Source organism: Alnus glutinosa, chromosome 9 (assembly GCF_958979055.1).
Source record: "Alnus glutinosa chromosome 9, dhAlnGlut1.1, whole genome shotgun sequence".
NCBI classification, from domain to species: Eukaryota; Viridiplantae; Streptophyta; class Magnoliopsida; order Fagales; family Betulaceae; genus Alnus; species Alnus glutinosa.
In genome coordinates this window covers 12,568,185-12,589,355 of record NC_084894.1, presented here as the reverse complement: position 1 = coordinate 12,589,355, position 21,171 = coordinate 12,568,185, and the positions used below count along the sequence as shown (strand labels likewise).

Genomic DNA, 21,171 nt, shown 5'->3' with positions numbered 1-21,171 from the left:
CGGTATAGCCCTATCGTCCGGGCGGTTGTACTTCTGTTGTATGACTTGCCTTAACAAGGATAGCGTCCGAACGGGAACACCACATCGTCCGGACGGTTTGCAGCTGTCTTCCCATATATGTGTCTGAGACAGAAACCCTATTGCTTGTCGAACTTTGAATGGCGTCCGAACGGTATTGGCACGTCGTTCTGACGGATGCACTTGAACACTGGATTCTTCTCGAACTCTTAATAGCATCCGGACGATTTGCCATTACGTCCGGACGGATGCAATCTTGAACAGTTCGAAGTTTCTAGACACTGATGGGCGTCCGGATGGAAAGTTCTCGTCGTCTGGACGGATGTTGCTAACTGATGAGCGTTTGGACGGGAACACCACATCTTCCGGACGGTTGGTTGGGATCCGACTTCTCTGAGTTGGAATCTACACAGAATCTTCCTTGAATACTGAAATAGCCTTCATGAAGCTTGTGACACTTTCAACTTGTCATAAAACAACTATTTCCACATCAGAGAAATAAACTCTGAATATCTGAAGATTCTGAAATATACGACATCCCTGTGAAAGCAGTAACATTACATAATAGTGATTTTGTCAACTGAATGTAGCCAATTAAAATACTAACAAACTCCCCATTTGGCCATTCTGAGACAAAAATCACTAGACCGGTTAAAAATACATTACCGGTCCAAAAACTAACATATACTCCCTCTTTTTGTCTTAAAGGGACAAAGGGTAAATAGAGTATAGACAGAACACAGTATTAAAATACTTCCCCTTGATATCTCAACAGAACAAGGGTAAACAGAGTATATAAAATCCATAGACAAAAACATTCTAAAATCCAAAACAACAGGAAACTAGAGAAGAGTCTGCAAGTGGCCCAAAAGAGAGGAACAAAAATCCTCCAAGTACCAAATCTTGCTGATCCACTGAAATCAAGTAACGGAGAGAAAACCTTATAAAAAGCTGGATTTGAAACACTTCGGCTTCTAGCTCCTGAAGCCGGGAAACATAGACTGAAAAGTTTTAGTCACTTGAGTCTTCTAGCCCGAACCTGATCATCCATTGAATGAAATCCTCTAAACAAGTGGTCTATAAGACGATAAAGAAGATTCACCACTGAATCTCTAGCTGGTGCAAATCTAGAGGAAGAAGTTACGGAAGACTCTGTATGAGCAGGGGGAATGAGCTCATCTAAAATTTGAGATCTCTGGAACATATGATTTTAACATTGGTCTGTTTTCCAAAGAGCCCTCTGTCTGACACTATGTTGGAAGCCGCTGGACAACATATTCTTGAAAATATTTAAACAGAAATCTATCCAAAAATAACACCACAAGGAAATATTAGATCTTGTTAGTTTCAAAAAGAATGTGGTATTATGATGGCTATCAAATGGATGCATAAAGAAATACAAAAGTAAATATAGCAATCCAAAAGACACAGATTAGTAATATCCATCCAGCATAAAGACAGAAAAAGATATTCATGCATAATCTCTTAAATCATAATCAATTAAAGATTCCAATATTCTAAAAAGAACCAAAGCTTAATAGACTAAGGAAAGTTAAAGGAAATACCTAGGAATGAGAAAAGACGTGCAGAGAATACCAAAATCTCGGGATCAGTCCGAGAGAAAACACACACAACACGACATGATAGAATAGGCAAAAAGTAGTGTGTGTTTGGCAGAGAAAGCAAAAAGCACACGTCCAGATGTGGTACAAACTCATCCGGATGGCATATTGTCAGATAAGAGATCAATAGAGCCGAGCACGTCCGAATGCAAGAACATGTCCGTCCGGACGCTTCACACTAGAAGCTGAAAAGTAGAGGGAAATATCCAAAACAAAAATTTCCTAACGTTAGTTTCAGAACACACATGTATAAATAACTGATAAAACAGTCAAATAGCATTTCAAAAATATACCAAGATATAATTGAGAGTTAAGAGTCAATAAGCACAAAAATTTCCCTGCAGATAGAAATTTTTTAATAGTAAACTTAACTCATGCAGTGCGTGTGTGTGTGAAGGCTTTCTCAATAAGGTATGAACTTCACTGATATGACTTAAAGCAACCGAATTTTCTAAATAAGAGAGAAAATCAATGTTAGATCAGTCAAAAGTCAAACCTTATTTTACTAGGGCCTACCTACCCTCATTTGATATACTCCCCCTAAACTGCAACACTTTTCTTTTACTTCGTCCTTTAGTGACAGTCTATTTCCGCAATGATTTGGTCACTGACTGTTTCTATAGGGACAAGTTCAAGAACATATTTATAGCACAAAAGTAGTGGATCTTTTTATTTATCCATATTTATTCAGTTTTGAATGCTTTTTATCACTTGGTGCTGCAACTTAGAAAGAATGCCAGAATTTATGGGTTCTAGGTTCAACTAGCTAGTTGGTCAATTTGACCATCTTAGCAAAAAAATATCTCTCATTAGATTCAGAAGCTAAAAGTTAGGGAGAGAAAAAAAATGTACCGTAGGGAAACTTTGAATAGTGCACAATTTTTTATCGCATGAGAAAAACAACTATCTAGCATTAAGATGCACAGGAAAACTTAGCAGATATCAGACATAAACTCTCAATCATATATAAGCATATTCAATTTATGCACAATGAACTGAGATATCAGGCAAAAACACATACAATATCTGAAAAACTATTAAAAATAAAATAAAATTCTGCATTTTCTCCCCCAATTTTTTTTTTTTGCTGAAAAATAAAAGACAAAAACAACAAAGACATGCTTAATAAGGAAAAGAACATATGACTAGACAAAGCATGTAGGTAAGAGCAAACCTGTCCTTAGGGAGAGAGGTTTGACTATACCAAGACAGAAAAGTAGTGACATGCTTTCTCTGTCATCCCTAGAATGTACCTGTAAAAAATTCTCAAAGCAACCAAGAGAAAATCTAGGAATAGAAAAAAAATTGTTCCATTTCATGCACAAGATATGACAATATAAAATATGCAATTCAAGTGTACCTGACATGCACTAGGATTTAGGAACCACAATCCTAGGCATGGGAGACCTCACCTACTAGGTGAGTCCACTACCCCTCAAGGGGTGAATGGTTTCATCCTTCTTTACCCATACCTTCTCTACCTGTGAGGCAGGGGTGTGAGCCATGTCCAAATTGATCAGTCTGATTAGGACACTCTTCATCATGTTGACAAGCCCTTCATTGGTCTATTTCTTCTTGGACTTGTGAGGCTTCATTCTGAAGCATTTGGCTTTGGTGTAGCCATACTTACCACATAGACGGCATGAGGGAGAACCCTTTTGAGGATAATGTCGTTGTTGCCGAAAAGCATGATGAGGCTTGGAAGGTTTAGAGCTAGACTTACCAGTCTTTTGCTCTGTTTTCCTGATCCGAGGCTGTTGATGTCAGATCTGAGGACAGTGTGGCCTGATGTGTCCAAAGACACCACAATGATAGCAGGTAGGCTGACTTTGTTTGCTGAAATGCTTCTTGAAAGACTCTGCAAATTTAAGATTAGCATTTTCACAAATAACAAAGTCCTTACCTCTTTGAGATATATGCCTCCTATGGGGCGAGATATATTTATCTTCCAAGGTCTGTGGGATTTTAACATATAGCACTTTGGTCTAATGTGACCAATCTTCCTACAATGATGACAAATAGGAACAAACTTACCTTGTGTTCTTGAATCCTTGGAACTAGGCTTCACACAGTTATTTAAGCAAGAAATATCTAACCAAGCTGTATCTCCTATCACAGGCTTAATATCAAAAGAATCTAATTCAGAATCAGAAGCATGTGAAGTAGAAGTACTTAAATCATTAACAATTAAATCAAGCTTGTTAGAAATATTTGTATGAATATAAAGCATGCTTTTTAAATTATTACTAGAGAATTTTTTTCAAGAGATCCTTTGATTCTTTTAATTTATTCTCTAGTGCATCAACAATATCAAAAAGCATGGTATTCTCAGATTTCAAAGAGTCAATCAAAACATGTGATTCAAATAATTGTAAAATCAAAGACTCTTTTTCTTGCTTAATCTTCTTGAGTTCTTTATACGATTTCTTAAAGAGTTTACCTATCAAAATGGTATCTTTAGAGATATCATAAATATCATCTTCAGAGAACTCATGGAGATTTATGTTAGAAGAAGTCATGGATCACACTTAAGAAATAAATCTAAAACACAAGTGTAACCTGTTTTGATAACAATTGAAAATAATTTATTGACTTCTAAAACAAACCAAGTGTGTGTTTGTGTGCAAACAAATATCTTAAATGCGGAATTTAAATGAGACAGATATTTATTACGAAGTGGAAACTCTATGAAGAGAAAAAACCACTCTGGGGTTGCAAAACCCAGGAAATCCACTATTCAAAAACAAAGCTAGTTACAAGACACTCGTACTCAAATAACCCTATGCAGTAGTCATTACTTTAACTCTGACGTGTAGCCCAACACGAACGCTTCCCAACCAGATCTTCCACCTGAATGGGTTTTTGATGGATTCCTTTACCTTAGGTCGACCCCTAAGATAGACTTCACACGAACAACGAGCACATACCGGCGACGGCTTGAGAACTAGCAGATCTTCAATTCTCCCTAAACACACTCTCAAAGCACTATGAAATTCGTTACAGAATTCATACAATTTACAAGTCTAAAGCCCTCTATTTATAGGCTTAAAAGAAACCCTAAATCTACTCAAAAACGGACTCTGACTGCGGACCGTCCGGACGGCATTTAGCCCCGTCTGGACGGATTTCTACGATATCTTTTTAGGAACATCGCAATCCTGGAGGCCGTCCAGACGCTACTCTCTTTTCATCCGGACGGTGGGCAGTCCGGACGTCGTCTAGACATATAAGTTGTATGATTTTTTCTTAGCTTTCCAATGATACCAATTTCGTCTCAATCCGATACTCGAGCAAAGAATTATGATAAAAATACTGAGACGTGCGCAGAAATCTTCTTGGAAGCCTGACATGCGTCCTGACGGTTTTGGGTGCACGTTCGGACTTTTCTCTTGGCCATCCAGATAGTAGATTGTATATATTTTTTTTAGCTTTCCAATAACGCCAATTTCATCCCAATCCGATATTTGAGCAGAAAGTTATGATCGAAATACTAGAGGGCGTCCGGACTGCTTGACCGAGCGTCCGGACGATCAACTGCAATCGTCTTTCCAAAATAGCACTGAAAGCTTCCAGATCAAGGCCGCGTCCGGACGGTGTTGTCCTATCGTCCGGGCAGTTGCACAATTTTCCATTACGTTTGGACTCTTAATAGCGTCCGGACGATTTGCCATTACGTCCGGACGGATGTAATCTTGAACAGTTCGAAGTTTCTAGACACCGATGGGCTTCCGAACGGAAAGTTCTCGTCGTCCGGACGGATGTTGCTAAATGATGAGCGTCAGGACGGGAACACCACATCGTCTGGATGGTTGCTTGGGATCCGACATCTCTGAGTTGGAATCTGCATAGAATCTTCCTTGAACACTGAAATAGCCTTCATGAAGCTTGTGACACTTGCAACTTGTCCTAAAACAGCTATTTCCACATCAGAGAAATAAACTCTGAATATCTGAAGACTCTGAAATATACAGCATCCCTGTGAAAGCAGCAACATTACATAATAGTGATTTTGTCAACAAAATGTAGCCAATTAAAATACTAACACTTTGGATGTTTGAACTCGACTCGGTGATTTTTTATTGCATTTGAGATTGGCTCGAGCTCGGCAAAATTTTCAAAATTTATGTTCGAGCTCAGTTTGATAACTTTTCAAGTGGTTCAAACTCGGCTTGAACTCATTAAGCATTTATCAAATAAACGAGCTCAAGCCGACCCCAAGCTCAACCTCGTTTTTTTGTTTTTTTTTTTTTTTTGTTTACAAGCAATTCAACTATTCAAGGCAGCTTAGGCAAGATGTAAACACTGAATTACTGAAACACAAACTAAATTCATTCTAATATCAAATTCTATAACCCTTTTGGTTTGAGTTTAATTATTCAAACCTGATAGCAAATTTGCCAAACTTCATGTTAGAAACTTACAAACTTAAAACTTAAAACTTAAAACTTAAAACTTAAAACTTAAAACTTACAAATTACAAATTACAACTTACAACTCACTTCATAAAGCCAATGATGTGCAAATTTATTTACTCGCAAGCGCATGAATCGTTTGCAATATAGTGTATGTGCAAGTGCGAGATCGTATTCACAGGGAATTGTGTTGCAAAAATTAATTTCTATTTAAACTAATTCTATTTTAACCTCGTTTCGAATTTTGGGGTTTTGTAAAAATAAAATAAAACAAATAGAATTAGTTTAATGAATTTTTAGATATATGTGATGATTTGAGAATAGTCTCATTTAATTGATTGCTTAGATTTTTCATTTATCAAAACATTGGATATTCATTGTATTTCGTTCTACGGATACATTTGATGATTTGGACAAATCACAAAAGATATATGGTTTAACCAAATCATCAAATGTATCCGTAGAACAAAATACAATGAATATCCAATGTTTTGATAAATGAAAAATCCAAGCAATCAATTAAATGAGACTATTCTCAAATCATCACATATATCTGAAAATCACAATACATATCCAAGAAATCATCTCAATAATTGAAAAGAAGTAGAATATTGAAAATATTAAACCCAATAAAATCGGATAGCATAAACTCTCTTGAAAATATTATTGATCTTCAAAGGTGAGGTTTCATCCTCAACCTTAGTTAAAAAGAATTAACTATTTATCACTAAGAAGAAAATACTAAACTTTATTAAGAAAATAAAAATAAAAACTTGCAAATAATAGAAGCCAAAGAACCCAGCTGCTACTATGTACAATGTTGGGATCTGTGTTTTAAGTGGTGCATAGCATGGGGTATTTATAGCAAAAAATTAGGTTAAACCCAATTTTTACAAAATGACACATCTACCCTTCTAAACCCTAATAGGAGAAAAGAACACTAGGGTTTAGGGCCATATTTTCAAAATGGCATCTTTACCCCTCAAAAACCTTAATAAGAGAAAAGAATGTTAGGGTTTGGAGTGTCTACAGCTGCCAGGAACAAGGAAATTTACGTTCTTATATTGTGGGGCACTTATGATGTAGCAGACATTCGAATTAGGAAATTTCTATTTCACAATGATTTGTATCATTTTGAATTAGCTTTCCAACGCCACTGATTTCACTTTAATATGATACTTGAGCTGAAAGTTATGATCAAAATACTATTACTTGTACAGAACCTGAAATTTAGTCCAATCCGATTTTGATTTCCAAAATTGCATTTTTCACTTTAAAACTACCGTTTTCTCTCCATGATCTGTAAAATACCAAAATACAAAAACTAACCAAAAGCATTAAAAAATAACAAAGCTAAAGGTTTAACAAATGTGAATTAAGTGGTCCAAATATATAATTTTGGCACTCATCAATACCCCCAAACTTACATTTTGCTAGTCCCTTAGCAAAATAAAATGAAAAATAAAATCAAAGCAAAAAAATAAATCCGCTTTTGTGGGAGAGACGATTGCATTTAGCGTATGCAATAAGCCTTCTAAACCCCTAGGACTCCCTAGAAGATGAGTGAAGTCTCGTGAGGGTTTGCCAGAAATGATACCCACAAACATTGAAACACTATGTTGTCAACAAGAAAGAATTTTCACACAAACTATGGTTCATACGTCATTAACATGCTTAAAAAGACAAACACCACTATCAACATCAACAATGGATCCAACATCGAATCACTCATAAATGGACAATTAAAACATCACTTGTTCTCAAAAGTGTAGAGTGAAATTAACATACAATCATGAGGTTTCATTTTAATCTCAAGATAAGTACCTCAAAAATCATTGAAATCTCTATCAAATGAAACAACCAAGGCAAGATATGTAAATTATTTTATTTTATTTATAGTTTTTTTTTTTGTGTAGGCTGTGCAATGCTCGGCTCCCTTAAGCTTTTTAATTGACCCATGTAACGAGTGTTGGGCCAGTGACTCCCAAACCAGATGGTCTTAGGGCACTAGATATAGAAACATCCCTAAAGGCTTAATTACTCAAGTAAAAAAAAGCTACGAAGCCAAACTAGCCATACAATCAACCAAATTGAAATTCTTACCTTTTGACGCGAACACTCAGTTCTTTGTGAGGCAAGAGGCCCGGTTACTCAGTGAAAAATTCAAAATGATCTTATTCTCTTTTTTTTTTTTTAAATAAATGTAAATATATCTTGCAAGCCAAGGTTATTTATCAATAGGTCATCCAACAATTCTCAAAATACATAATGATTAAGCAAAAATTCATACCCCACAGATTGCATGCTAATGTGCTCGTGATAATTTAATCAAACAAGTGAAGTCTTACTAGCCCAAAAATAAGTCAAAAGACTCAGATTCCTAATGACATGATGAAATGTTCCACACTTTAAGCAAGCCAATGAAATGCAAACCATAGCTGTGGTTTAACTCCAACTTGACAACAACAATTTTTTTTTTTTTTCAAAATTTTAAAAACAAAAAGACATCTAAAAATAAACAAACAAACAGACAGAGTGTTTTTCCATACCCCCAAACTTGAATCACACATTGTCCACAATGTGTAGCATAGAAATACATTACCAGGAGTAAGGAAACATCAAAGTGTGAAAAAGGCTAGGGCGTCCTCCGAAGAAGCCAAACTAGCCAGCGCGTGTAAAGCACGCGCCTTCTTCGGGAACCTCCCTTACGTTGAACGACCTTCAGGAGTCTAGATCGTCACCATCCAAGATTGGAGAAGCAAACGGTGAATCACACACGCAAGACCAGGGAGAGAAAACCCTCAGCGCATGCAGGTCACGCGTTGAACAAGAGCGAATCACACAGACACGTCGAGTGACCACTGTGACTGGAGAAGGCCGGCGACCGCAACAGGAAGTAGCTAAAGATGTAAACGTTGATTTAGATCAATGACCCTACCGCCAGTACTAAATGTTGATTCCAAAGCCACGGTAGTGATAGGAATTGCAAGTATGTTCCGTGCTATCTTAGATAAAATGCGGTACTTTTAAAAAAAATTCAAATCATCACCCTTATCACAAATATAAACATCTTCTTCCACGTATACTTCCAAATTAGATTTTACAGGTTAAAAGGTATCAACACTTACAAAAGATTGAAACATATTCATTCCACTTTTAGTGCTCCTCTGAACAACACTAGTTGAACTGTTACTTGAAGTTGAAGAAGATTCAGAAAAACTTTCCTGCCCACATTGTGGGCCAACAATTAAGTTGTGGTCATCAACATACTCACCATATAACTCATTTAAAACCCTACGAACCCTTTCAATATTTCTAGTGGCTTCAGGCTCATGGAAACAAAATTGTACAAGTTTCATCTTAAACCTTGGATTCAAAACAACACTAACAGCCATGAGCAGACTGCATTCCACCCAATACTTCTCAAACTTCAAATTCATTTTTTGTGCCATTGTTCTTATATAAACATTTTCATCCCTACATTTCTTACCCAATGCATCTCTTATTCTCCAAACCTCAGGAAGAAATAAATTTGCAGTTGGATAATTACTCCCTAATATTATCTTTGTCACCTCATTAAAAACCTCTAAAACATGATAAACATTCTCAACTTTCACCAAATCTTCAACAGTTGGCACCCAACGAAAACTTTGATCCCTATCTTCATACATAGGGAACACTTTCCTAACTCTAATGCAGCAGGCAACATCATATAAGTGATATTACACCTAGTGGGAACATCTAAAATCAGTTTTTTTGAGGACAATTGTAACTGCTTTGTAATTTCACCAAACTGCTTCAACCACTCCTCCGATGCAACTAAATACTTTATACCAACCCTAACACAGTCCACAACATCCCCAATTTGACTAATCCTGTCTTGCAGTAACAAATTTATTTTATGAGCACAACAACGTACATGAAAGATTTGTCCCCAATAGATAGTATTTTTTTCATAGTAAAATCATCTTTTAAAATTTGAATGACCACATCATTGTTTCTTGCATTGTCTATTGTTATTGTACACACCTTATTCTGAATTCCCCAGTCAATGAAACTCTTTTGAAGAGCATTAGCAATAATAACACCATTATGTGGGGGTGGGACATTACAAAAGTTCAAGACATGTTTTTGTAAATGCCACCAAGAATCAACAAAATGACATGTAACTACCATATAAGAAACTCTTTGACCTGAGGACCACATGTCAGTTGTTATGTTTACTTTGTTAACATTTCTCAACAAATTTTTTTCAGCTTCTTTTTCTCTATTTCATAGGTAAATATACAATCATTTTTTGCAGTTGCGCGAGATACCTTTTGCCAATAAGGAGTGTTAGCTCTCATAAACTTATTAAACAAAACATGTTCCATTTGCATAAAACCTATAAGATGATGAAGCCAAATCGTAGAGGTGAACCTTCGAGATCTAGTTGTATAGAGAGAAGATGAGAGAGGCTGAGGGGTTGAGAGATTCTTGAGGAAAAACTGGTGGTGGTAAGGGTTAGAGACGTTTGTGAAAGAGAGGCATATCAAATCTCATCCAATGTAGGGTGTGGGTAGTTGAAAGTATTTACTATCGAACCGAGTAACGCTAACTGCCAACAGCGTTAGCGTTTGAACTGGGGAATGTGGAGTCGTTCGAAGAGTTTGAATGGGCAGCCGCGCTCTTCTTCACGTGGTACTTCTCTTCTAAGATCGGTTATGGTTGTAACGAATTCCCTAGCCATAGCTTGAAACATCTGAGCCATGTCTTGGGCAGTCTCAGTTCCTAAGCCTTGTGATGATCCTTCTCCTCTCTCTACCATAACTCTGCAACGCGTCAAAGTTAGAGTTTCCTATTTAATTACATACAAAAGTTTTCAATCGAGGGCGTAATAATGCATCCTAACTTAAACCTGGGTTTCCAAGTTGTTCCCTAGGTTCCTTAGCAATTTTTACTTACATTTGACTTTGGTCTGATACTATGTTATCACGCCCCTATTTTGGGATATAAGGGGAACGCGAACTTTAATAAATCTATTCTAAAATAATTAAAGTCAAAGAAGCCCAAGACACAAGTGAAAGGAATATTTGTATTATATCATTAGCAGCAACAAAAAATATTACACTAGGGACAATTGTTCATTACATATCTTTTAACGAAAGTAAGGAGGTATACACAAAAGCTATCAACCAAAGTTGCAAGATGTCCTCTTGAATAAGTATGGGACAGTAAGGTGTACAGTTACACACAAAAAAAAAAAAAGTTGTGCTGTATCAGTCTATTTGTTCTACGGTCCGTGTCAATGATGAAGTCCCCTGGTGCTAATTGCCACTATGTACTGTCAGCTACTCCTGCTACTCTACAACACAGTGGGTCCATATGTCCCACTCGAATGGCCAAATGTATGGGTCTTTAACAATCAGTAAACCCACGGGTGCCCCGCCTCTCATCACTATGATATACACGGCAGTCTCAAAAATATTACAGGAAAAGGGGTGAGTTTGGCAACTTAGTAAGGAAAGCACAACGAGCAAGAATGTAATATTTTTCAGAAACTCTAAATAGAGTTAACAAAAAAATGTTAGAAGATAAAGTAACATTTATATCCAACTAGATCAAATTCAGGATGATGCATGAATCATTTATGCAGTGTGTAAGTTTTAACCTCCATTGGCCTACCCCCACTATTTAGCCGTGAGCGGTGCACGTTTGGCACGTCCAAAAGAACCAATCCCGAAGGACCTATACGCTCATCCTGTCTTCATAGGGGAGAGCGGCCTGATGAGTGCCAAATATTGTATATTTGGACCCCTTAATTTATATTAGTTAGACCTTTAGTTTTGTTATTTTCTAACGTTTTTTGCTTGTTGGGGTGTTTTCTGCTTGTTGTGTTTCAACCGATGGATACATTTTTTGATTTCTTTGAGATTGGGATATCCATTGTGATTTGTCTGACAAACGGATATAGTGGATGATTTCTACTCTAAGGGATAATCATTGTGATTTGTTTTTGAGTTGGATTCATCAAATGGTTTCACACTTTGTTGTTTAAAAACTTGAATATCAAGCTCCTTTGAATCGAATTTATGAATAGAATGCAAGAACATGGTGTTTGATTTGATTTGGTGGATTCCGATACCTTAGTGTTTTTCTTCTTTGTGTTTGTTTACTCATTTTTATTTCTTTATTCTTAAAAAAAAAAAAAAATCCAAAACGCGGCTCTAGGTTAAAATAGAATTAATCTAAATAGAAATTGATTTTCTTTTGTTTGCACATACTTTCTTGTGGATACGATCTCGCACTTGCATGCACTATGCTACATACAACTTGTGCGCTTGCGAGTAAAATTTGCACATCACCTCCGAGTTAGGAACTTCCCTAGATGAAGACTCCCCGGCCGATAGCCCACACTTTTGGTGCGGTTGTCACGCTACCCATATAAATCAGATGGATCCAGATCGTAACACGATGGTGCTGTGGAATAAAACTTTGTGTAATATATGCACATGTAAATACGATGATGCCACCGTTTTTCGCTCACATGGAGCACATGCAACACATACGATATTGTGTACAAATACAAATATTAATGACCTCATGAAATTCCAATCACATTAGATAATTATGCAATAAGATGTAATAAAAGTAATGACGAAATTTAAAGGACAAGTAATATAGAGTAAAAAGGGTTTTAGGAAAATCCCCGACTTTTTCACTTGAAAAAAAATTTATTAAAATTTCACTGGGGTTGGCGAAGGGATGCTGGTATGGCTCTAGATCACGAAGGAATCTGCCTATCGATCCGGCTAAGATGATGCTTATGATGTTGCTGGTACTAGTGCCACTACCTATTAAGGCTATGTTTCCCTTACCTGGGTTTCTTGAGCAAACTCTAAAATACCTCTACCTAGATTAGATCATAAAAATTCATTTAGCAAAGGATAATCAAAAATCTATTCTCTTAATATCAAAATTTTAGCATCTATACTATTTTTAAAACCTATTCCTACTTAGGATAATATTTCTTCTAGAAGAGTCAAATAACCATACCAAGCACCATATACAGCAAGTAACTAAATATTAAGAAAATGTTTATACAGCATGATCTCAACATATTATGGATAAAATTCTAACCCATGTGAATGGAGAGCCATAACTCATATGGGTATCAAGGAAAATTTTTGTAAAATACTCAAATTCTACAAGAGTTACACGTGAAACCATGCTGGAAGAGAAAATGAAAACAACAAAAATGGAAACTTCAAATCTAAACTTTTTAACAAGTAAACCGTAAATGACATGCTCAAAAGTTATCATAGATCCTGTGGGAATTATAGACAATTAATTATAGAACTAACCAATAGGTATATTTCAAAGCCATCAACAGGAACTACTGAAGCATCATAATTTGGAAACAGAACACAAAAATTACTCTTAGCTACTGTCAACCGAAACACAACAAGATGGGAAAATCAAACTTGGCCACAAACAAAATCTTTCAACACAAGCCCAAAATTTCTCCACACCATTCGGTCAATACCTAAACTAAATTCCAACAATAACAACGATCCACAAATCAACCCAAAATTTTAGACTCGATCAATTTAAACAAACACAAGAATCTACAATGCCTAAACGGCCATTAGTTGGAGAGAATAAAAAACACCTAAAATTTTCAAAGACCCATCACTTAAAATCAACTCTGAGGATCTTAATTACCCAAAAATTGAATTTCCACTATTTGGGCTTGTGTTGAAAGACCCCCTCCCCTGTCATCGCCGGCGTCAGCCGTGACCCGCCGACGTCAGCTACTCCGCTGCGACGGCAGATCCGCTGGAATCTCCCCCTTTCTTCCCTCTCCGGTTCTCCATCGATCTTCCTCTCCCAATTTCTCAATCTCCCTCTCTCGACTTCTCTTAGAAAAGAGAACAGAACAAGAAGAAGAAAGAAATAGAAGAGAAAAAGAAAAGGGTGTGTATGTGTGGGTGTTTTCAACAAAAAGAGAAAAAGAAAATAAATCCTCCAAAAGCATTTTAAGTGAAAAAGAAACAAAATATAACAAAAAGGCAGAGGAGAAAAATACCTACTGCTGATTTCTTGAACAAAACGTATACTGACTTCTGGATTTGAGGAGTGGAGTGATGGAGAAGAAGGAATTGCAGCTTGATTTATTTTTAACAAAGGAAGTAGGGATTGTCGTGGCAGCAACATGCTGAGGTGAAAATGCATGGCTGCAAGGTGTTAAGGTTGGAAAATGCATGGCTGCAAAGTGTCAAGTGGACTGCTTCTTTCTGGAGAAGAGAAAAGAGTGAGGTGGCTGAAAAAAAACACCTGCAGTGACACGTTTCACTATACTTCAAGAAGAAGACTCCTTGCTAGCTTGTTCTAGTGGCTTCTACACATATTTATTTATTTATTTCTTTAAAAAAAAAAACACTTTGAGCTACTTCATTATTCTAGGATATTCTTTTATTCATATTTATCCAAAAGTTTTTATAAAAGAATTCAAATTAAATTAAACCTAATATCTTTTAAGTACACTTAAAGTGTTTTAGATTTTTCTGGGGTGTTATAACCTTTCTCCTTATAAAAATTTTGTCCTCGAAATTTTCTTAGTCTAAACAAACGCACTATATTGCAACTACCCGCATACATATAAAAATAATAAACTTACGTATTATCGCATACCTTATATTCTAATAGTTCTCAGTAAATAGAGATAGGTATTTCTTGCGTATATCATCTTCTAATCCCCATGACGCTTCTTCAATTTCATGATTTCTCCATAGAACTTTTACTAATGGAATGCTTTTGGTGCGTAGCTCTTGAACCTTGCAATCCAATAGCTTCATTGGAATTTCCTCATAAGTCAGGTCTTCTTGTAATTGTAGAGGCTCGTATTTGATGACATGCGATGGATCAGGGGCGTACTTCCTCAGCATAGAGACATGGAAAACGTCGTGTATTCTAGCTAGATTTGGTGGCAAGGCTAACTGGTAAGCTACCGGGCCTACTCTTTCTAAAATTTTGAATGGTCCGACGTAGCGAGGATTCAATTTCCTTTTCTTGCCGAATCTAGTTACTCCCTTCATGGGTGCCACTCTAAGAAACTCCTTGTCGCCATCTGCAAATTCTAAGGCTCTTCGACGTACATCCTCGTAGCTTTTTTGTCAATCTTTAGCTACTGATAATCTTCATCGGATTAAAACAACCTTATCTAAGGTATCTTGCACGATATCCGGTCCTAAAATTCTCCGTTCACCTAGCTCTTCCCAATAAGCGGGGAACGGCATTTTCATCCATTCAGAGCTTCATACGGGGCCATCCCAATATTGGCTTGGTAGCTGTTATTATAGGCGAATTCTATCAAAGGAAGGTAGCACTCCCAGCTACCACTGAAATCCAATACACAAGCTCGTAACATGTCTTCCAGCGTTTGGATGGTTCTTTTTTATTGTATGTCAGTCTGAGGATGGTAAGCAAAACTAAATTGCAATTTGGTACCCATTGCTTCTTGTAAACTCTTCCAGAATCTTGACGTGAAACGAGGGTCTCTGTCCGACACTATCGACTCGGCTACTCCATGCAGTCTGACTATCTCCCATATATAAAGTTCTGTTAGCTTCCCCAGAGAATATTTCACCCTTACTGGTATAAATTGAGTGGTTTTAGTTAGTTTGTCTACGATCACCCATATTATATCATGCCCAGCTTGAGTTCGTGGTAACCCTCCCAAAAAGTCCATGGCTATTGCCTCCCATTTCCACACTGGTCTCTCCAAAGGTTGCAACAATCTTGTAGGTCTCTAATGTTCCGCTTTAACTTGTTGACATGTTGAGCATCGTTCTACAAATTTAGCAACGTCTTGTTTCATTCCATTCCACTAGAAATAACCTTTAAGTTCATGATACATTTTTCATTCCTCCAGGATGCACCGAGTATGGTGAGAAGTGTGCTTCTTCTAATATCAGTTTCTTTATCTCCTCATCATTTGGAACACAAAATCTATTTTGGTACTTGAACAGCCCATCTAATGTGATATAAAAACCCAACCCTTTGTTGATCTTCTCCTTCAAGCGGGTGGTCTTGTCATCCTGTTCTTGAGTTATGCGGATTCTCTCTAGGAGAGTAGGATGAATCTCCAATTTTACCATTAATGCTTGAAATTCACGTTGAACAATTCTTATATTGAATCTTTGAAGATCTGTCTATAGTTCTCGTGACAAGGTCTTTAGACATGCTCCTCCTCCTCTAGACTTCCTACTCAGTGCATCTGCAACTATGTTGGCTTTCCTAGGGTGGCAGTTGATTACGCAGTCGTAAGCCTTTATTAATTCTAGCCATTGCCTTTGTCTCAAATTTAATTCTTTCGGCGTGAACAAGTACTTGAGACTTTTGTGGTCAATATAAATTTCACATTTTTCTCCATAGAGGTAGTGCCTCCAAATCTTCAATGCGAAAATCATAGTAGCGAGCTCCAAATCTTGAATGGGGTAGTTCAACTCGTGGTTTTTTAGTTGCTGAGAAGTGTGGGCTACTACCTTACCGTTTTGCATAAGAACGCAGCCGAGTCCTCTTCTAGAAGCATCACTATAAATAACAAATCCACTGGATCCTGAGGGAAGCATCAGAATCGGAGCAGTCACCAATCTTTGTTTTAGCTCTTGAAAACTACATTCGCATTTGTCGGTCCACTTGAAACGAGCATTCTTCTTTGTTAGAGCAGTTAACGGGCCAGATAGTTTTGAAAATCCTTCCACAAAATGCCGATAATAACCTGCCAAACCAAGAAAGCTTCGATCTCATGGACTTTGGTAGGTCTCTCTCAATTTACCACAGCTTCAACTTTCTTGGGATTTACCGTTATGCCTTCTTTAGAGATTACGTGTCCGAGGAAAGAAATTCTTTTGAGCCAAAATTCGCACATGGAGAATTTAGCATAGAGTCGCTCCTCTCTAAGCTTTTGTAGAACAATTCTCAGGTGGTCTTCATGTTTTTCTAGACTCTTAGAGTAGATTAAAGTATCATCGATGAACACTACCACAAACTGGTCCAGAAATTCTCGGAACGCTCGATTCATTAAGCCCATAAAAACTGCTGGCACATTTGCTAAACCAAATGGCATCACTAAGAACTCATAGTGGCCATAACGTGTACGGAAAGCCGTCTTAGGTATGTCTTCCCTCCTTATCTTCAGTTGATGATACCCTGATCGAATGTCGATCTTTGAGAAAATCTGTGCGCCCTGTAGCTGGTCGAACAAATCGTCTATGCGGGGTAGTGGATACTTATTCTTGATGGTGACTTTATTGAGTTCTCAATAATCAATACACGTCTGAAAAGTACCATCCTTCTTTTTCACAAAGAGTATAGGCGCTCCCTATAGTGATACGCTTGGGCAAATAAATCCTTTGTCCAACAATTCTTGTAGCTGGGTCTTCAATTCTTTTAATTCCGTTGGTGCCATTCGGTAGGGTGCTATGGATATAGGAGTTGTTCCTGGAGTTAGCTCAATGCATAATTCTATCTCCCTGTTTGGAGGAAGTCCTGGAAGGTCTTCTGGAAAAACGTCAAGGAATTCTTGCACCACAGGTATGTCACCTATCTTCTTTTCTTCATGAGATGATTCTTTTATGCATGCTAGGTAGACTTGACATCCTTCTAATATCGCTTGACTTGCGTTACTGAAATCAATTGCGGTGTAATGCTCACTTAGTTCCAACAAATTTGAACTCAGTGTCGGCTGGTAAATGAAAGATTATTTCTTTGTTGCAACAATCGATGATGACATGATTGTTTGACAACCAATCCATCCCGAGGATGATATCGAACCCTTACATGTCAAAAACTATCAAATTAGTCGTAAGGGTTCTCCCCTCAATGCAAGTTGGACAGCCCAAAACTATTTTCCTGCATATCACAGCTTTTCCTACTAGGGTAGCTACTAGCACTCCTACTTCCATTGGCTCTAAACTAATATGAAATCTACTAGCATATTTAGTTGATATAAATGAATGAGTAGCACTAGAATCGAACAAAACGACAGCCTTACCAGTAAAGAGGGGTAGAATACGTGTAACTACTTTGTTTTCAATCTCATCTTTGCCTAGCGTGAGAGCATATACTCTAGCTTGGGTAAACTGCTTTTGTCCATTTCCTTGTTGCCGAGATCTATCTCCTACCTTTGCCTTGGGGCAGTCTCGTACAAAATGTCTGCTTTGTCCACACCGAAAACAATTGTTGGTCCCTATGCGACATTGTCCTTGATGATGGCAGTTACATTGGGCAAAAAGTGTCGTTAGCTGAACTCGGCCCATTCCCTCTAGATCTGACTTCTTGATTGTTACCATTCGGTCCTTGTCTCCACCCAGCTTGGTTTTGGTTCAGTGGGGATGCAGTTCTCTTTCGTGATTCCGCCATTGCCATAGCATTCCTCTTCAAACTTTCCTCAGCTAGGAAGGCCTTGTTCACCAATTCAACAAAGACGCGAATTTCTAGACATACCACTAGGCTGTGGATTCGGGGGTTGAGGCCTCGTTCAAACTTTCTCACTCGATTTTCTTCATCCGCCACCAAGTAAAGAGCGAAACGCGCCAATTCATTGAAACGACCAGCATATTGACCGACCTTCATATTTCCATGGGTAAGATCCATGAATTCTCGAGCCTTTACATCTCTGAGGATTTTAGGAAAATATTGTTGGAGAAATTCTTTTTGGAATCGCGACCAAGAGATTGCTTCCTCGCTACCAGCTCTTGAATCAGTAACACCTTCTTGCCAATCCACCAATTTCTGACTTCGCCTGATAGTCGATATAAGTTGTACTGCACCTTCTGTTCTTCTATGTAGCCTGCAAGTCACAAAATTTCTTCCACATCGATCAGCTAGTTTTCGCACTCCATGGGATCTCATTTTCCATCAAACGGGGAAATGTGGAGTCGTTCGAAGCGTTTGAATAGGTAACCGCGCTCTTCTTCATGGTACTTCTCTTCTAAGATCGGTTATGGCCATAACAAATTCCCTAGCCATAGCTTGAAACATCTGAGCCATGTCTTGGGCAGTCTCAGTTCCTAAGCCTTGTGATGATCCTTCTCCTCTCTCTACCATAACTCTGCAACACGTCAAAGTTAGAGTTTCCTATTTAATTACATACAAAAATTTTCAATCGTGAGTGTAGTAATGCATCCTAACCTAAACCTAGGTTTCCATGCTATTCCCTAGGTTCCTTAGCAAGTCAAACTTACATTGACTTTGCTCTGATACCATGCTGTCACGCCCCTATTTTGGAATATAAAGGGAACACAAACTTTAATAAATCTATTCTAAAATAATTAAAGTCAAAGAGGCCCAAGACATAAGTGAAAGGAATATTTGTATTATATCATTAGCAGCAACAAAAAATATTACACCGGGGACTATTGTTCATTACATATATTTTAACAAAAGTAAGGAGGTATACACAAAAGCTATCAACCAAAGTTGTTAGATGTCCTTCTGAATAAGTATGGGACAGTAAGGTGTATAGTTACACACACACACACACACACACAAAAAAAAAAAAAAAAGTTGTACGACATCAGCTAACTGCTAGTATGTTCTGACAGCTACTCCTGCTACAGTACGACACAGTGGGTCCATTTGTCCCACTCGAATGGCCAAATGTATGGGTCTTTAACAATCAGTAAACCCATGGGTGCCCTACCTCTCATCACTATGATATACACGGCCATCTGAAAAATATTAAGGGAAAATGGGTGAGTTTGGCAACTCAGTAAGGAAAGCACAACGAGCAAGAATGTAATATTTTTCAAAAAATCTAAATAGAGTTAAAAAAATAATTTTAGAAGATAAAGTAACATTTATATCCAACTAGATCAAACACAGGATGATGCATGAATCATTTATGCAGTGTATAAGTTTTAACCTCCATTGGCCCACTCTCGCTATTTAGTTGTGAGCGGCGCACGTTTGGCACGTCCAAAAGGACGGATCCCGAAGGACCTATAGGCTCATCCTGTTGTCAAATGAGAGAGCGGCTGGGTTAAGAACTTCCCTAGTTGAAGACCACCCGACCAATAGCCCACACTTTTGGTGTGATTGTCACACTACCCATTTAAATCAGATGGATCCGGATCGTAACACAATGGTGCCATGGGGTAAAAACTTTGTGTAATATATGCACATGTAAATACGATGATGCCACCATTTTTCGCTCACATGGAGCACATGCAACATATACGATATGGTGCACAAATACAAATATTCATGACCTCATGAAATTCTAACCACATTATATAATTATGCAATAAGATGTAATAAAAGTAATGACAAAATTTAAAGGACAAGTAATATGGAGAAGTAAAAAGGGTTTTAGGAAAATCCCTGACTTTTTCACTTGAAAAAAAATTTATTAAAATTTTGCCGGGGTTTTAAGGTTATGTTTCCCTTACTTAGATTTCTTGAGCAAAATCTTAAATACCTCTACCTAGGTAGATCATAAAAATTCATTTAGCAAAGGATAATCAAAAATCTATTCTCTTAATATCAAAATTTTAGCATCCATACTATTTTTAAAACTTATTCCTACTTAGGATAATATTTCTTGGATAAGAGTCAAATAACCATACCAAGCACCATATACAACAAGTAACTAAATATTAAGAGAATGTTTATGCAACATGATCTCAACATATTATGGATAAAATTCTGACCCATGTGAAAGGAGAGCCATAACTCATATGGGTATCAAGGCAAAATTTAGTAAAATACTCAAATTCTACAAGAGTTACATGTGAAACCATGTTGGAAGAGAAAATGAAAACAACAAAAATATAAACTTCAAATCCAAACTTTTTAACAAGTAAACCATAAGTGACATGCTCAAAAGTTATCATAGATCCTGTGGGTATTACAGACAATTAATTATAGAACTAACCAGTATGTATATTTCAAAGTCATCAACAGGGAATACTGAACCATCATAATTTGGACACAACACAAAAATTACTTTTAGCTATTGTCAACCAAAACACAACAGGAGGGGAAAATCAAACTTGGCCACAAACAAAATCTTTCAACAAAGCCCAAAATTTTTCAACACCATTCGGTCAATATCTAAACTAAATTCCAACAAT

At 37.3% G+C, this 21,171-nt stretch overlaps 1 protein-coding gene across 1 annotated transcript; it reads right to left on the bottom strand.

The window, feature by feature from the left end:
• Positions 1-14,733: 14,733 nt before the first annotated feature.
• On the bottom strand, positions 14,734-15,782 carry LOC133876779 (uncharacterized). The gene is made up of 2 exons (XM_062315025.1): positions 15,542-15,782; positions 14,734-15,161 (listed from the first exon to the last, which is right to left on the bottom strand). The coding sequence occupies exons 1-2, from the start codon at positions 15,780-15,782 to the stop codon at positions 14,734-14,736; spliced, it is 669 nt and encodes a 222-aa protein (XP_062171009.1).
• Between the last annotated feature and the right edge of the window lie 5,389 nt (positions 15,783-21,171).

Excerpts from the sequence above, each read along its gene's own strand:
- LOC133876779 (XM_062315025.1), bottom strand. The coding sequence starts at position 15,782 with ATGGACTTTTTGGGAGGGTTACCACGAACTCAAGCTGGGCATGATATA. Across the intron at positions 15,162-15,541 it reads GAGTTTACAAGAAGCAATGG|ATGGCGACAAGGAGTTTCTT; the intron begins GTACCAAATTGC and ends TAGAATTTGCAG.